The sequence below is a fragment of the Lathyrus oleraceus genome, chromosome 3 (genome assembly GCF_024323335.1).
Source record: "Lathyrus oleraceus cultivar Zhongwan6 chromosome 3, CAAS_Psat_ZW6_1.0, whole genome shotgun sequence".
In the NCBI taxonomy this organism is placed as follows: Eukaryota; Viridiplantae; Streptophyta; class Magnoliopsida; order Fabales; family Fabaceae; genus Lathyrus; species Lathyrus oleraceus.
The window spans coordinates 264,593,220-264,611,353 of NC_066581.1; the positions used below are offsets into that span (position 1 = coordinate 264,593,220).

The window sequence follows — 18,134 nt, forward strand, 5'->3', positions numbered from 1 at the left end:
TTGTGGTTTGCATACCACTGAGGTATAATTCCTTGATCTTCATGTAGTCTGGAAGACCTACTGTTATTGGTAGGCACCTGTCTGAAGCCCTCCTTAAGAGGCAATGCTTGTGGATGTTTAATTTTGTGCCAAGCAGGTAAAGTCCTCTTAAGAGGCAATTGGCAGATAAAAGGGATGTGCAATCCATCCCCTGCTATTCAGTTGTGTCACTCACTTTGGTCACACCATGTGTTGATGCATTGTGAGTAAGAACCCAAAATCTTGTCCATAGAGTCAGTCACTTGTGGAAAAGAGTTCCTTCATTCTGAACTCCCACACTTTCTATTTGATTCAAGCTCTCCCAGGCCAGGGATATGAGTTGTGAGGTCTTACCCTCACTTCCCATTTCATCTGCTTCACCCTAACTCTCAATGTTAGGGTTAAGAGCTAAAAACACCCCATTCCAGTTGGCTTGTTTCTGCAGCCTAGCCTTGTATGAGCCCAATTGTTTGCATATAGTGTGTGTGCTTGCTTTATTGTGCTTGTTTGTTTGATTGCGCTATTTAGGATAGCTTGCTTCCTATGCAAGTTAGGATAGAAACCTCAACATAGGGATCCTATGCATGACAACTTCTAGGCTCGAGTCGTAGTCTCCCTAGTAGATTGTTATCCTCCCTTTGTCTCTGGTTAGGATAGAAGTTCTTTCCCTGTTTAGGGGAACTACGTCGCCCTGATCCTCATACCAGATGAGGTACGTAGGCAGGAGATGAGTTGATCTCTCCGGGCGCCCTTTTTCTTTATCAACCCTTTGTGTGTGTTTGGAGTCTGACGTAAGTCCAGCGATTGGCAGTCGATTTCCTGTGTGGGTTTTGTTTGGCGTGTGTTAGCCGAGCTACGAGTGCTCTGATTCTTCTCCGGTCAGAGAAGATACGTATGCATAGGATGCGACATCCTAGCGAGCACGTTTCCCCTGTCCCGAACTACGTCGACTCTGATGTCTGTGCTTGACAGACTACGTAGGCCCAGGATGCGATACCCTGCCGAGTCCCGTTTCTTCCGTCCTTCATCTGTCTTTGTTTCCAGCGTGTCACTACGCCAAATAAGGGAAAAGATGGCGCTTTTTTGGCCTATAACAGCGCTTTAAAGCGCCCTCTAATCTGGCGCTGGCATAGGTAAAGACAGCGTTTTTTTTCCTGGTGAAAGCGCTCTCTAAAGTGGCTCTTTAAGCCCTTTAAGGGCCACTTTAGAGGGCGCATTTTAAAGAAAGCACCCTCTAAAGTGGAAACTTTTAAGGGTTTAGAGGGCGCTTTCACTGAAAAGCGCCCTCTAAAGTGGAAACTTTTAAGGGTTTAGAGGGCGCTTTTACTAGAAAGCGCCCTCTAAAGTGGAAATTTAAAGGGTTTAGAGGGCGCTTATTTTGGAAAGCGCCCTCTAAAGTGGGTGGTTATTTAATTTTTTTTTTAAAAAGCGCTATATTTATTTATTTATTTTAGACAACTTGTATATTGAAGCAGTACACCTAAAACTGTATAATTTGAAGCCCTTTTTCACACATTGCATTCAACAAGCCTTATATACAACAATCCATACATATACAACAATCCACTGATATATAATCGTTTAACTTCTAAAGATTCTAAATATACAACCAATTCATAACTTAAAAAGAAATAAAACTAAGTAGCAAAAGCATCTCTGAGATGTATGTTTTTTTTAGTTCTTTATTGTTAACTATGAATAAAACTAAGTAGCAAAAGCATCTCTGAGAATATGCATGTCAATAGCAGTACTCAAAAGATCTTTAAAAACCCTAAGGATATATGTTCAAAGACTCCAAAAAATTACTTTGAAGTATGAGTTCTCTACCAAATCCAAAAATGGAGTTGATAGCCAGTGCAACAGCTAAAACGATGTCAAACGGGGTGGCTTCTGCGTAGTCTCGCCTTGATACATCAATCTGCGCTTCTTTGAAGCACCTTGATACTGGTAGATGATGCTGTAGAGGCACTGCCTAAGATTTATGATGTCAAACATCTCTATAAATGTTAAATCCGTTGTCCTGGATTTAGCACCAGCATAGCGCTGGTACTCCTCAAACACAGAAGACAGACACCAGTTCTGCATCTTTCTGAAGCAACCAACTACACAACCTGTTCTATGCTGCATTACAGAAGAAAAATCATCATTAGAACAAACAATTAGGAATTCAAAACAGAAATTCAAAATTGAGAAGATAAAGTTGCAAGTGATCAATCTTATACCTTTCCTCGTTTGCAATGAATCAAAACAGGGTGATTTCTCACATCTGAAACCAGACAAAATTAAGGAATTAGATATCTAACAAACAAGAGAAACACCAACAAAGATATACAAAAAATCTGCATTTCAAAGTTGAATAAGCTTGCTTCAAATACTAAGTAAAATTTTCAAAGCCTCCATAATAGAATCACTGAGAATAGGTAAAGAAACTTCCTGCAGAAAAAATACAAAGATTTATTAACTCTAAAATAAAAAAAAAGAGAGATAAAACCAAAAATGAATCACCAATCCACATAGGTCAAATTTCATGATTATTAGCAGCTAACACCAACCCATATTTATGATAAACCCCAAACCCCCTTTTTCCCCTAATTATACAATTAAACCTAAAACCCTAATCTAATAATCTGCAAAAATAACACAATCACAGAAAAAATTCAAACTTTGAGTAATACACATACATTTCATGATTTCAATGAAATTTCATTAACAAAATTCAGAATGATTCAAATAATCACAGACTTTTTAACAACAATCAAAACCCAATTCAAAACATCATACATTGAAATAACATGATTAAACACATTTGAACACATATATGATGAATACGAATATAAAAAATTACCGTTTTCCCCTCAATTCCAAATTGAAATAGACGAATATTCTGTGATTTAAGAAACTCCAAGTTCTCCTCTGGATAGGGTTCAGGACACAAGTATCTGCATCAATTCGAAAAAAGTTTCACCCTAACCATATATATATATATATATATATATATATATATATATATATATATATATATATATATATATATATATATATATATATATATATATATATATATATATATATTATATATATATATATATATATATATATATATATATATATATATATATATAACATCAATAAATCAATAAATAAAGAGTCATTTTAATCATAGTTAACAATAAAGAACTAAAAAAAATGGAACAGTTGGTGAAATTTAACCCATAATGCCTAGTCTCCATTGCTAGCATTGCAACACAATAATTATTGTTGAGAATACTCAATAAATGTATGAACCAAGAAAAATGAAACCAAAAATGAACGATAGCGAACGTCAGAAGAGAAACCAAGTAATATGAAGATTAGAAAAATACCTATGGTGTCAAAATCGAACAGCTAACAACGAATAAATAGAAGGAGGAAACGTCGTAGATCTAACAGAGGTGGAAGGAGAACGCCTTAGAAGTAGCGAAAATCGTAGCAGTGAGAACCCTAACGTGAAAAAGAACGAAAATAACAGAGAGTGAAATAACAAAACGCGCAGTATGTTATAATTTTAATGTTTACTAAAGGGGACCTTAGAGGGCGCTTGTGGAAAAAAAGCGCCCTCTAAAGGGGGCCTAAGAGGGCGCTTATGAAAGCGCTCTCTAAGGCTTTCCAAAAGCGCTTTATAAACTGGAAATGCACATGGACTTATAGAGCGCTTTTTTAAAAGCGCCCTCTAAGGGTAACCTTAGAGGGCGCTTTCTAAAAAGCGCCCTGTATTGTTGTCCCTCTATCTCCTCCTTATTTTTTCGCTTCACCTTAGAGGGCGCTTTATTACAAAAGTGCCCTCTAAAGTGCGTTGTCTATTCCAGTTGTTCGCTCCTTATTTTTTCGCTTCACTTTAGAGTGCGCTTTTGTAATAAAGCGCCCTCTAAGGTGCGCTGTCTATTCCAGTTTTTGGCGTAGTGTGTGTGCAGTGTTTGAGCAGTCTTTAGCAACCTTCTTTCTATTCTTTCTGAGCGTGGATCCCGTCGAGTACGACGGATGCGTAGGGGTGCTAATACCTTCCCTTCGCATAACCGACTCCCGATCCCATCAATCTCTGGTCGCGAGACCATGTCTTTTCTAGGTTTACTTCGAGCGTTTCCTTTCCCTCTTTTGGGATAAATAACGCACGGTGGCGGCTCTGTTGTTTCTTTTTCCCGCCGGTTTTTCGCGTAATGCGACACAAATATGTGAAGAGATGCCATAAGTGTCAGATTTATGCGGATAAGATTCACATTCCTCCGACACTTCTGAATGTGATTTCGTCGCCATGGCCCTTCTCCATGTGGGGAATCGACATGATTGGCATGATAGAGCCGAAAGCGTCCAATGGACACAGATTCATTCTTGTAGCAATTGATTACTTCACCAAATGGGTTGAAGCAGCGTCATATGCAAACGTGACCAGGCAGGTAGTGGTGAAGTTTATCAAGAATCAACTCATATGCCGATATGGTGTGCCAGATAAGATCATTACTTATAATGGATCTAACTTGAATAACAAAATGATGAAAGAGCTGTGTAGCGAGTAAAAGATCCCACATCATAATTCTTCTCCTTACAGACCCAAGATGAATGGGGCTGTTGAAGCTGTTAATAAGAATATCAAGAAAATTATACAGAAGATGGTTGTCACGTATAAAGATTGGCATGAGATGCTGCCATTTGCTTTACATGGATATTGTACATCCGTCCGTACTTCAACAGGGGCAACCCCTTTCTCTCTCGTTTATGGCATGGAGGTTGTGCTCCCAGTAGAAGTGGAGATCCCATCAATGAGAGTCTTGATGGAAGCTAAATTGACTGATGCTGAATGGGTACAGAGTCGTTATGACCAGCTGAATTTAATTGAAGAGAAGAGATTGACTGCCATGTGCCATGGACAGTTATATCAACAAAGGATGAAGAAAGCCTTTGATAAGAAGGTCAAGCCTCGTGTGTTCCGAGAAGGTGACCTTGTGCTCAAGAAAGTCTTGTCTTTCGCGCCCGATTCCAGGGGCAAGTGGACTCCAAACTATGAAGGTCCATATGTTGTTAAGAGAGCCTTTTCAGGCGGTGCATTGATACTTACAACCATGGATGGAGAGGATTTCCCTTGGCCTGTGAATTCAGATGCAGTCAAGAAATACTTCGCCTAAAAATAAAAACAGAATAGCTCGCTAAGTTGAAAACCCGAAAGGGCGGCTTAGGCAAAAATGAGCGTCTCGGTGGATTGAAAACCCGAAAGGGCGATCCAGGCAAAAATTAGAGACATGAAAAAAATGAATATATGTAACCCGCTAGATTGAGCACCTCACCCTGGGGCAATATAGGAAAAATAGGGATTTGGCAAGTAACTGCATCCTGACAAGACTTTGTTCTACAACTGTCATTCATCAGAGATTCTCGCTCATTCATCATCAACCAAAGCTTCGAATACATCGGACTCAAAATTGGTGGAGAAACGATCATTATGTTCAATGTAGCCCTTTTCCAATATATATCACCAATTTCAAATTTATAAATATCTATGGAGGCTTGCCATTTGCAGACTACCATTCCATCAAATAAAAATTTGAGCCTTTACCCAATTATTTGCACTCTTATTTGTTTCTATTCAACAAATGTTTTGCATGTTCTAATTGAAAAAATATCATTGTTTTAAATAATCAAAATTTTCATAATTTGTTTTTAAACAAAGTGAACATTCACAATGGCATAGGGATACTGGGAATGCCTGCAGTGCTCTCCCAAGGATGGTAAGATCCTCGACAGGGTAAGGTGTTTGTTCATATTCCTGGAATGCTCATGACCTATTTCTCCGGAGCCTCTTGCGGTCCTTTCTCTCGAGCAGCGTGTTCGGCGAGATTATTCATCTCTCCCTCCTCAGCAGATATGATCTCATTGGCAGGACAGTATCTGGTGATCTTGGGAAGCTTCTGGTTTTTGGTTGTTCCCCCCTGAGATCCATCCTCCTCTTTGATAACTTCCCCGGTAGAATTGCTTCTATGTCGGAGTTCATCTGTGCAACGACTTTGCCCCCAATTGGAATGACTGATGCTCATTCCCCGGCAGAGATCTAGGTGGTCATGGCTTTCTCTCTTGTGATGTAGTACCGGATGTTTGATCCTCTATCGTTGGACTTGTTTGTGTTAAAAATGTCTGTTTGTCAGCATTCATCATACATAAACCACACATGTGTGCATATAATTTTCAAACATTCAGATATTCATGTTGCATTCTTTGCCATATATGTAGAGTCAACCCCTTAAGTAGAAAGTGTTTATCCTTCCTTCCATATTCCCCACTGAGTTATGTCCTCATGGATAACAGTTGTTTCTTCTTCCTCCCAACACATATATTGGGATGGAATTCCCCATTGAGTTATATCCTCATAGGGACAAGTCTTGTTCCGTCGTGCCTATCTAGTTTGATCCTAGATTAGCCTCTTATGACTGTTTCTTGCACTCCCCTATGGTATAGATGAATAGTTGCTCAGTAACCAGTGGTTACCCATCTTTGCCCAGGCGGAGTCTGTGGTTTTCTACCTTTATACCGGTAGTTGTAAACCCTATTTCATCCCCTGGTAGAGTTAACTTTTTGTTCATCCTAAATCGATGACGGTTACTTTTCTACCCAGTATCCGGTAGATGTAATCCCCTCCTTGGCGGTTATCTTTATCCAATATTCGGTATTGATATTCCTTCACCCCTTTCCTTTTTGAGCATATCTCTCAATAACCAGTGATATATCTCTTGGATAATTGCTCTGATAAAGCAATTTATCCCCAGCGAGTCATCTCTCATTTACCATTTGTTGGTAATGATTGTTTCTCCCCTGGATTTGTCATCATTGTGTACCTAGTTCTCGGTATCCCGATGACCTCTTTGTTCGGTCGATTTATCCTTTATTAACCCAGTAACCGATTGTGGATAATCTTCCATGCGGGTATATTATCTACCTTCTGACGGTAATAGATAATATATCTCATGCACTCCCTAGTCGAAGTTCTTTGCTCTTCCCCACTCGAGTAAGATTCGTATCCCTTTTATTGGAAACGAATGTCCATCCTATAATCGAGTTTGCTTTTAAGCCCTCTTTTGGATGATGAGTGTCTTGGGAATATTCCCCAATTCATGCTTTGGTTGGTCACCTATTATATGCCCAGTAACCAGTATCCCTGGTGTTCCTTCCTCCCTGCTCCCTATCATGACTTTTTGTTCCCTCCCGGAGTCAGATTTTCCTGAGCTGAAGTTTACCTTTTTAGGTCTTCCTCAGATGATTTTGGATGTTTGATATCTCTCACCCTTTATACCAGTCTTAGATATTCATTCTCCCGAGCATGTTGTTCCCTCACCCTTATATCGGTGTTCGGATCACATGTCTCTTTGAGCCTATTACCTAGTAACCGGTAATACCTCATCATGTTGCTTCCCCATAGGAGTTTTGTTTGGGTGTTTTCCCAGTGGATTCTCCCAGCCCGAGTCTGGATTTTTATCTGAAGTATCCGTTATGGATAAGTTTTTGCTGTATTGGCATATTCCCCAATACATGCATCTTTGAGTCAGCTCGAGTCTTTCCATTGATTTATTACATGGATTTCCTTCGTGTGTCTCAGCAAGTTTCAAGTCGTGACCTGCTCACGCATTTTTATCCCTTTACTCCCCAGTAAAGTCCCTAGAGTCTCTATCTCATTGTTTCTGTTTTCTTTCTTTCTTTGTGGATACATCCCCCCACAGAGTATTACCGTTTGCATACATACATTCACATCATGAGGTCTCTTAGGGACCAAAATTCCTCTCTTTGTTATTATTTAAGCCCATTCTACCTCGTCGAGACGAAGATTTTAACCTTCACTTCTCCGGATAGAATGACCATAAATAGGGGCATCTGTAAGACCCCAATTTTGGCCCTAAGATCCCTCATGGCATCATAACATTGCATTTGCAAAGCCTCAAGGATCATAAGCATCTTGGTTCCCCTTGCCTTTGGGTGGGACCTCTTGTGAGTGGTTTGAGATCACCAAGCATGCTTGAATTGTATTATTGCTTTTCTCATTTTGTTTACTAACCAAAAGCACAAAACATATGTCACTAACATCTTTTGTTTGTAGCTTGAGCAATCACAAGATCTAAAAGCTTCTAGGTGATCCTTTGTGCAATGATATGGCCAAGAGAAGATGAAGGCAAGCATGGCAATGGTTACCAAAGCTCTCATCCATCAAATATGCCTCCCTAGTATCTCAATTCATCATGTTTGATCAAAGCAAGTCAAAGGATTTGAGGTTTGTCTCTCAAAGAAAACCTAATTCATCTGTGTACCAAGTGTGCCTTGCCAATGAAGCAACCTCAGCCCATGGTCAAATACAATCAAGGGAAGTTCTTTAATTCATAATTTCATGCATATTTGAGCTTATTTGAGTGTCCTCAGTCATCAATTCATCAAGATATGAGTTGTGGACTTGAGAAGTTGATCAGTCAATTCATCTGACTATTTTGAAATGCACTAAGACCTAACGTTTTATGTGTTGGTCAAATGGAGATGATCCCAAAAGAAATAATGTTATTAAGGACAATATGAACAACTTTCATGTTCATCAAAAATTGATTTGAAGCTTGGAAGATCATCTTTCATCTCAAGACATTATAGGTCATTTTGACTGAAACCCTAATTTTGGGTCAACTTCCCAAGCACATAACTCATTCATTTTTTATGATTTTGAGGTGGGATCAAATGAATTGGAAAGATTAAAATGTCTACTTCAAATATTATGTTGAACAAAATTTCAAAATCTCAAAAGAAATACATGTGATAATGCAAAACATTATAGGTCACTTTGGTTCAAATGCATTGAAAGGCAAAAAAGTCCAACTTCAAGTGCCCATAACTTCTTCATCAAAAATCCAAATGATGCAAAATTTAAGTCAATTTTGATTGTCGTGAAAAGATATACAAATTTGGTGTTGGAGGTTTTTTCATTTGAGGCTGGCATCATCAAAACATAAGGGCTTGAAGTTGGTTCAATTTGACAAAATTCTCAAAGGCATGTTTTACACTATGAACTTCATGGCCTGTTTTCATAAATTTCCACACTTCAAATGAGTTTTTGCTCAACATGACATTTGTTCCCTATGTCAAGACCTTTCCAAACATTACCCACATGCCTATGTTTGGATTTTCTAATTGGCATTTTCGAAGAGGTGAAGTTTTAGGCACAATTATGGAATTCATGATGAAGCTTCATGCACAAGCAAATACCATTCAAAATGCATGTCCATTTCACTTCAGAATGAGCTCAACTTGCATTTTCATTTGATCTTGGGCCTCACATGCGCCTGTACAGGCCCATGCATGGAGGACCCAACTTCATGCACACGCATTTGATCACCCTTGCCTTGCCTTTCTATCTATAAATAGAAGCACCATCTCATTCAATTGGCATCCTGGAATCAATCTGAAATACTGCAGAAATCATTCCAAACCATACTCTAAAGGAACTTTTCTTTTTCACTTGAAATTTTCAGATCCAATTCTCAACTTCCTTGGTTGATTATTGGACTCTAATTCCTTAGCCTTGCCTCATTTCCATCTCCTGAACAAGCTGCAAGCAAGTGTGTTGAAGGATCGTGCTCCACAGATCTGTATTTAAAAGGTTGATGTTCAAACTTATTTGCTTCGAAACTCTTCATTTATAGCTTGTTTCTTATGTCCTTTTGCTTGGCTGAAGTCCTCTCAACAGAGGCAACGTGTTGGTGCTTTTAATTTTACAAATCCATGAAGTTCAACATGAACACCATATTTTTCTCCTTCTGATTTCTCTTACTATGGGGATCTAGAAGAGAAACTAGTGGTACAGGGGTGATGTACATCACCCCAGCTTTCCAATGATATGAGAATCGCTCGTTTTCATTAAGTTTTTATGACCTGCAACTCTGGCCGGAATCTCCATGCTCGCCGGAGAAGACGGTGGCCGTTTGCCAGTTTGAATCCCAGTCGTTGATGATGATTTCCAGATTGAATCATGGCTCTTGGATCTTATGACTTTTTTTAATTCCACATGTTACTCAGTTGACTAAGGCCTACCATGAGCGCGCGGATGTGGAGCGTCTGATCAGCCATGTCAATTAATGAGGCTTGATCAGACGCCTCTCCTTTTTTCTGATTTTCTTATTTTCCATTTTATTTCCTTTAATTCCATTTTATTTCAAAAAATTCATAACTCTCTCATTTTTAATCCAAAAAATATGGGACCAATTGCATTATTTCTCTTTTTAATTCTAGTTTCTAAAAATGATTTTTAATTTTTTTTATTTTATCATTAGATATTTTTTGTGATTTTTCTCTTTTCTGGTTATTTTTAATTCATTTTAAATAGTTTTTAATATTCAAAAAATACAAAAATATTTTCTCAACCTAGTTGAATGATGATGGATCTATGAAAAATACTCTCATCAATTTATTAATTTATTTGAGATTTATTTGAGATTTTAGTTCAATTAGGTTATTTTTATTCATTTTTAATTGTTTAAAAATATTTTCTGACTTTTAAAAATGCTAAAAAAAATTGTCAAACTTTGTTTGACCTTGTTGAACTTAGGATAAATCACTTGGACTTTTCAAAGTTGATTTGAAGTGATTTTGAAGTTTTACCTTTCTTTAATATTTTAATTCAAGTTTATTTTAAATATTAAAAATGCCCAAAAATATTTTGTTCATTTCTTGACTTCCAATCTTCATCTCACTTGTATTTTTGATTTGTTTGACCATGATCCTCAATGTCATTGGTCAACACTTGTTGATTGGTACATTCCATTTCATTTAATGCACTTTATTCTTCTCATTTCCATTATCCATCTTCTTCTTCTTCTTCTTCTTTTCTTTTTGATCAATGAGTTAAAGGTTGATAAGTTAGTATTGATTTGGGAGGCTTAATCTTCCTTGATTCAAATCTAATTCATCTTGATCAAATGATCAAGTGAATGGCTTTGCATTAAGGATAGGTTGCTTCCTAAATCATGCAAAGGACTTAAACCAATACAAGATCAATTCTCTTCTTCTTTTTGGCATGGCAAGTTGTTGGAACTTGGTTCACTAATCAAGACTTCTAACTTGTGTTGTTGCCTACATTATTATTGACCGGCCTCAGATAGTTGTGACTTCTACATAAGTCCAATTACGATTGCTTAACATAGCGCTAAATTTGCCTTATGGCACACTAACCACTAACCACTAACCATTAACCATTAACATTTACTTTTTGCACTTTACATTTATGCAATTTACTATTCTTGTACATATTATTCATTTGCTTTTTCCTTTGCTCACTTGAGCACATGTTTATGTTAATGCAATTTGCCTTTTGCTCACTTAAGCACATAATTGTGTATATACTATTGTGCTTGTGTGGTGTTTTGATTGTTATGGACCAAATACAAAGAATTGGACAAAAATGGACTTAGACTTTAGGACTTTCCCTATGCTAATTTGGAGTCAAAGAGAAACTAGGCCTCATGCCTTTAGAATGCTTAAAATGTCAAAGAGCAACTAGGCCTCATGCCTTTAGAATGCTTAAAACTTGAAGATGACCTTGAAAGGACCAACTCCTAAACTCTTCTTGTCCATTCCTTGTTTGTTTTGCTAGAATCTTTTGATCTGTGTGCTCTTGTGCTAGGGATTCCACCTTGATTCAAATTGAGGAACCATTTCCATGAGATTCTAAGAGAGAGAGAGATCCAAGATACATTTGGGAGCTTTTCAAGAGTTCTTTTGATTGATGATTGCTTGAGTTTATGCTTATGTGATTGCTTATTCCAAAGGATGGGAGCTACTTGGATCATCAATATGATCTCAAGAGAGGAACTCCATTTGTGGTCTTGTTCTCTTATCCCTCACCTCTTGTATGTTTAGGACTTTAGCCATTCTTCTTCTTCTCTCCACTCTAACCCAAGCCAAAACCTTTGTGCAAACATTTAACACTTGTTTTCAACATTAGAAACCTAAGCCTTATGCTTTTGATTTTCAAACTTCCTTTTCATAATAATTATTTTGAATTGAATCTTAAATTAACTTTGACCATATTTTGTAAATACTTTTCATTGGTAAATACCATTCATTCAAATACTTTTGTGGTTTCAACGGCCACTCTCTTAATCAATTTTTTCACAACCTTTAGCTATTAGGTTTGAGTTATCCTTGAGGTAGATGTAATACTCACCTATGTCCTTAGTGATGGACAATGAGTCTTCCATGCTTATTATAGGGTTAACCCCTCCCTAGCATGTTGAAGCTAACCTCACATGGTGGATTTGTGGTTTTAAGTTGAGTTTTCTCCCTTGGATAACAAAAGACCTTAAGGCTTTTGGACCAATCAATTCACCAACTCATTTTTGAGATTTTTACCCCGAACTACGAGGTTTTGATCCTAATCTTTTTTAAGATGGTACGTAGGCAATGGGTTTATCCATCCAAACACAAAAAATGTAAATAAACTTGTACATTCTCTTCTCATCTCTTTAATCATGTTTGCACAAATAAATTTTCACAAAGTACCAACCTTACAACAAATGTGAAAAGGGCTCCCTAGGAGTACCTAAGATGTTTTGGGTGCTTAAAACCTTCCCATTGCATAACCAACCCCCTTACCCAGATCTCTGACATTTTTACTAGTTTTTGATTCGATAAAACTCTTAGGTTTTTGTTCGCTTTCTAACCATTCCTTTGGATAAATAGAAGTGTGGTGGCGGCTCAACTTGTATGATTTACCTTGGATTTAGTCAATATCTCTAATGGTAACGAATACCCCGCTACATTCCCCTTGTATTTTTCAAAGTCTAGGACCTTGAATTCCACCGGAATCTTGACATTGGGAACTAAACACAACTCGACATCACTCTTACCAAATAAATCCTTTCCTCTTAGAGTCTTAAATTCCTTGCGCAGCTCAAGGAACTGATCTTTCATTTCATCCATCTTCTCATAAACATTTGGACCTTTAGATGACTCAGAATGGTAAATGGTGTCCTCGACATTAGGCAGAGTATGAATAATAGGAGGAGGCACAATCAAGACCAAGCTAGATGTCGGCACATAAGCAAAAGTAGGCGCACACCCTTCAGGAATAAAATTTTGTGGATTCCCCATGGGAATCCAGCTGGCATGTCAAGAATAGACTGGCTAGCAACTGTAGCGGTAAATTCATGACCATTAAGCTATGGATAAACTTAACGTCAATAAAACCAGAGTCATCACCGCGCTTTTATTGTTTCCAAAGGGAAAGGGAAAAGTACAAACAAAACCCAAAGATAAGAAGTTTTCAAATCAAAACTAATAAAATGCCAGAGATTACAAGTAAGGGGGTTGGTTGCACAGAGGGAAGGTGTTAGCACCCAAAGTGTGCTAGGTACTCCTAGGGAGCCCTTTTTTATGTGTGTGTATGTTTTGGTATAAAAGATGTTTGCAATAAATAGAGTGTTGGGATGAGAAAAGAATTCATTAATTATATTTGTGTGTTTGACAAGACCTTCGGACTTGTGCCTACGTACCAACATAAAATGAGGGATCAAAACCTCGTAGTTCGTGGTATCAATTTCAAAGTGAGTGAATTGCTTTTAACAAAAATTGAAGTTTAAAAGAGGCACAAAGGGCCTAAAAGAGTTTGAATGAGTGTTAGTTCTTTTTGTCTTTTGAAATTTAAAGTCAAATATGGTTAAATTCATTTACAAGTTTGATTAAGAAAAGAATGTAAAAAATGCAATGACATAAGGCCAAAGTTACAAACTTGTAATAAAGTCTAAGTTTAGAAATCACAAGCAAAGAAAGTTTTTGAAAAGGGGGAGAGATTTGAAATTTAAGAAGTGGGAGGAGATGAAGAGACTAATCCTAAGCAAAAATTTAAAAGTTAAGAGTTGAAAAGATCTGACCAATGGGATGCAATCCAATAGACAAGAATGTCATATAGAAATTGACTTTTCCTTTGGACTTTAGAATCAAGTAAATACCAATAAACAATCAAGATAAAGAGTAAGGCATCAAATAAAGATAGCCACATCCAAGTGTAGCGGTGTATTCGTCGCTATATGATTTATTGATTAAACCATAAGCAAAGCATACAATGAAATTTTCGAGTCGCCACCGCACTTTTATTTATCCAAAGGACTGGCTAAAAAGCGAACAAAAGCCTAAGAAGTTTTACACGTAGAAAACTAATAAAAAGATCAGAGAGTCTGGGTAAGGGGTAAATTACGCAATGGGAAGGTGTTAGGCACCCACTACGTCCTAGGTACTCCTAGGGAGCCCTTTTCACACTTGTTGTAAAAAAATTGTTATTTGTTATGACATAAAGATTGTGCAAACATGATTGGGATGATGAGAAAAGAATATACATTTTTTTATTATTGGGTTATTGGGTTCGAACGGATGAACCCGTTGCCTACGTACCTTCCATCAAAGGTAAGGATCAGAACGCCGTAGTTCGGCTAAAAGATTTCCAAAAGTGGGTTAGGTTCAATTTTAAACACAAACCCTAGGTCTTACGTTATCCACGGGAGAAAACTCAACCTTATACAAACAACAACGTCCACCATGTGAGAAAAGCTTCAACTGGCCAGAGAGGGGTTAACCCTATAATAGGCGAGGAAGACTTACAATTCAATCACTAAAGACAGAAGGTGAGATTAACATCAACCACTAAGATAAATCAAACCTATAGCTCATGTATGAAAAGATTAATGGACAAAGCCAAAACAAGTGAATGAGTGGAGTTACTGATTATGATTATGAAAATGAAGTCAAAATATGATTAAGATCAATTCAAATAAGTATTATGAAATGAAGTTTGGAAAAAGGTCAAGGACTTGAGTCCAGGTTTTTAGTTAGAAAAACATGAAGATGTTTGCACAACACTTATGTCAAAGTTTAAAAGGTATAGTGTGAAAAGGTTCTAAGACGTAGTGAATGATGAATGGATGAGGGATGGATAGTAAAACTTCTTAGAAGGTTCACTTCTTGAGATCATATGGGAGATGATTCAAGTGTGTCCTTTGGAATAGCAATTAATAATAACAAACAAACAAAGCAAAGGCGGATATCGGATGCCAATCAATGGTCTTATACCAATCTCCTAAAACAAAATGGGATATCAGAAGCCACTCAATGGACTTACACCGATCTCCACAGGCAAAGAAATAAAAGCGGATACCGGATACCAATAGATGGATTTACACCAGTCTCCTAAAACAGAACAGGATATCAGATGCCACTCAATGGACTTACACCGATCTCCTCAAAAGAAAACAAAAATGAAACAGGGAAGTCAACTGCCAATCTATCTGGACTTAGGTTAACTCCACAGTATGCTCACAGGAAATCCAATGCCACATCACTGGGACTTATAATGGATCCTCACATACAAGAACAAAAGAAACAATATGATCACAGGTATGCAAATGCCAACTTACAGGGACTTATAATTGCAACCTCACATCAACAAAGAAAACAAACTTATGATCACAGGAAAGCAGATGCCAACTTACAGGGACTTATAACTGCAACCTCACATACAACATCAAACAGATCAAATTATGATCACAGGATAACAGATGCCAACTTACAGGGACTTATAACTGCAACCTCACATACAACATCAAACAGATCAAATTATGATCACAGGATAACAGATGCCAACTTACAGGGACTTATAACTGTATCCTCACATACACACAAATAAACAGAAGATATGAGTGACCAATGAGGTCTTACACTCTATCCTTCCATATCACAGGAACAAATGCCAAAGCAATGGACTTACAATTGTTCTCAATGGGTAAACAACCAAAGATAGCATCACAAAACAAATGAGATGATCATGCATTAATGGCAATTGATGATGATAAATGCATAGCATACAGGCAAGCAAGTGCACATGAAGCAATCAATCAATCAATGAATATCAACCAGCACACTCTATAGCCAAACAATGGGGGCTCACACAAGAGGGTTTGACTTTAAAAGTCCACTGTAATGGGTAAAAGTTGCTCTTAACCTGGCCATTGAGGGGGCTCAGGTGAAGCAGATGAATAGGAGATGAGGAGTATGCCTCATTGCTTCTATCTCATATCAGAGAGAGCATCAAAGAAAGTGTGGGAGTTCAGAAAGTAGGAACTCTCTCCACATTATTGACTCGATTAGATCTTGGGTTTTTATCTCATTGCTTCAACCAGGTACTGGGAGCAAAGAGAGGACACACTGAATAGTGGGGGATAGATTACTTATCCCTACCTTCCACCAATTGCCTTACTTGAAGGACTTTTCCTGCTTAGGACAAATATAAACAAACACAGGCATTGCCTCTTAAGGAGGGCTTCAGACAGTTTGCCCGGTCAAATAACAGACCGGGTCTCCAGACTACATGAAGAAGAAGTAATTATACCTCAAAGCAAATGCTAAAAAGCAAAGCAAGCAATCAAGTTCAAAGAACTTAGGCAACTAAAGTACCAATGATGAAGCAAGTTGATGATGCAGTGTTGTTTTGGATCCTTTAGCTCGAAACAGGTGCTCTTTTGGCCTTGGAATGGTAGATAGTGAAGTATGTGAGCTCAGCAAGGCATGAAAGTATTCCAACCACAAATTGCCATTGTTATTTGCTTGAAAATGCAGAATGAAAAAGAGTGGTTACAGCAGGGGAATGGAAGCTGAAAACTCTTCCAAATGTTGCTCAGATGAAGGATTAATGATGGAGGCTTAGGGTGTTTTGAGAGTTTTTGGCAAAAAGGTTGCTCGAGCCAAATTGCAATTGAGAGAGAGGAGAGTGTTCTGCTTGGTAGGCTGCAGTCTAGGGTTGTGGAATGAGCTGAGCAAATGCTTTTATGTGACTATTTAGAGTTAGTTAATCAAATGGTAATCTGGTTTTGACTTAATGAACCTATTTGCAAAAATTGCTAAGTGGAGCAAATGGAAATGGAGGTGTGTATTCTGCACAATTTTGGGCCTCAAACAGACTGCTAGTGACCTTTAACCCATCTGCTTTTGGTCTGCTCAAAGGATGGTTAACTTGTGTTCACTTAATGAAGCCAAATGCATTTTGCCAAGTTTTGTGCCTAAGTGGAAATGGAGGTGTATGCTTGGTCGAATTGGGCTTGGAATGAGCTGTATACAGACTTTGCCAATGCTGTTTGTTGTTGTACAAAAGCTGCTGTACCTTGCTTTTACTTAATGCTACCAATTGTACAATTTGCCAACATTGCTCTTTGGTCCAAAATGGTAGTAACATGGTGATATGATGATGGTTTTAAGCTTTGAGCAAGTTTCAAATATGGTTTAAAACATTTCCCAATTGGCAAAATGATGAAAAAGTCCATAAATCAAAAAGTCAACTTTGAGTCAAACTTTGATTTTAAATGCAAAAGGTCCAAAAATGCCATTTTGAATGGTAAGGTTTTAGGTCATGAAATTTATATTTTTGGAAAGAGGATGAAAAATGTGGTTTGTAGGAAAAAACCCCACCAAATTTGGCCTTATGGTTTGAGAGATATGGCCCTTTGAAGTTCAAAAATTGATGAAAATGATTTGATCATATCTTGACAACCACACATGGGATTTTGATGTTCTTGGACTTTTTGAAAATGGGAAGACAAGATCTTCAACTTTCATGTTGGACAAAAATTCATTTGAAGCTTGTATCATGATGTAAGTTTAAGATCAAGAAGTTTCCATTTTTGGCAGTTGAAATTACAGGTCCACTTGCTATTTCTGGAAAATTTCTGATTGGCTTGATTTTCTTCCATGATGAGGCTTGACATGATAGATGAGGCTTATACAAGCATGAATGAGCTTCTTCAAATCAATTCTATCCATCAAATCTTGATTAAATCCACAGTTGACCAAGTTTGACTGTCTGTTGACTTTTCTAGGGTTTTGAATGATTGAACCTCTTCTGATGAATTCCAAACCCTAATTCCTTGAGAACTTGATTTCAAATGATGTCTCAAGATGTATGAACCTTTGATTATTGATCATGATGCCCAAATTCCACAAGAATGACCATCATCCATTGCTTTGACTGATCAATGACTGAGTTTGACCTAATTGCTGATGATTGCTTCCACTGCAAGCAACAAGGTTAA

The 18,134-nt window shown here is 37.6% G+C and overlaps 1 protein-coding gene across 1 annotated transcript in view; it reads right to left on the minus strand.

The window, feature by feature from the left end:
• Positions 1–1,758: 1,758 nt before the first annotated feature.
• Positions 1,759–18,134, minus strand: part of LOC127130757 (tyrosine-protein phosphatase DSP3) — a 122,680-nt gene continuing 106,304 nt past the window's right edge. The window contains exons 2-6 of the mRNA XM_051059722.1: positions 12,003–12,025; positions 2,864–2,957; positions 2,394–2,451; positions 2,241–2,284; positions 1,759–2,139 (exon numbers count right to left, since the gene is read on the minus strand). Of these exons, the coding sequence (XP_050915679.1) occupies positions 1,882–2,139; positions 2,241–2,284; positions 2,394–2,451; positions 2,864–2,957; positions 12,003–12,025 (477 nt within the window). The 3' untranslated portion in view covers positions 1,759–1,881. The remainder of the gene's footprint in view (positions 2,140–2,240; positions 2,285–2,393; positions 2,452–2,863; positions 2,958–12,002; positions 12,026–18,134) is intronic.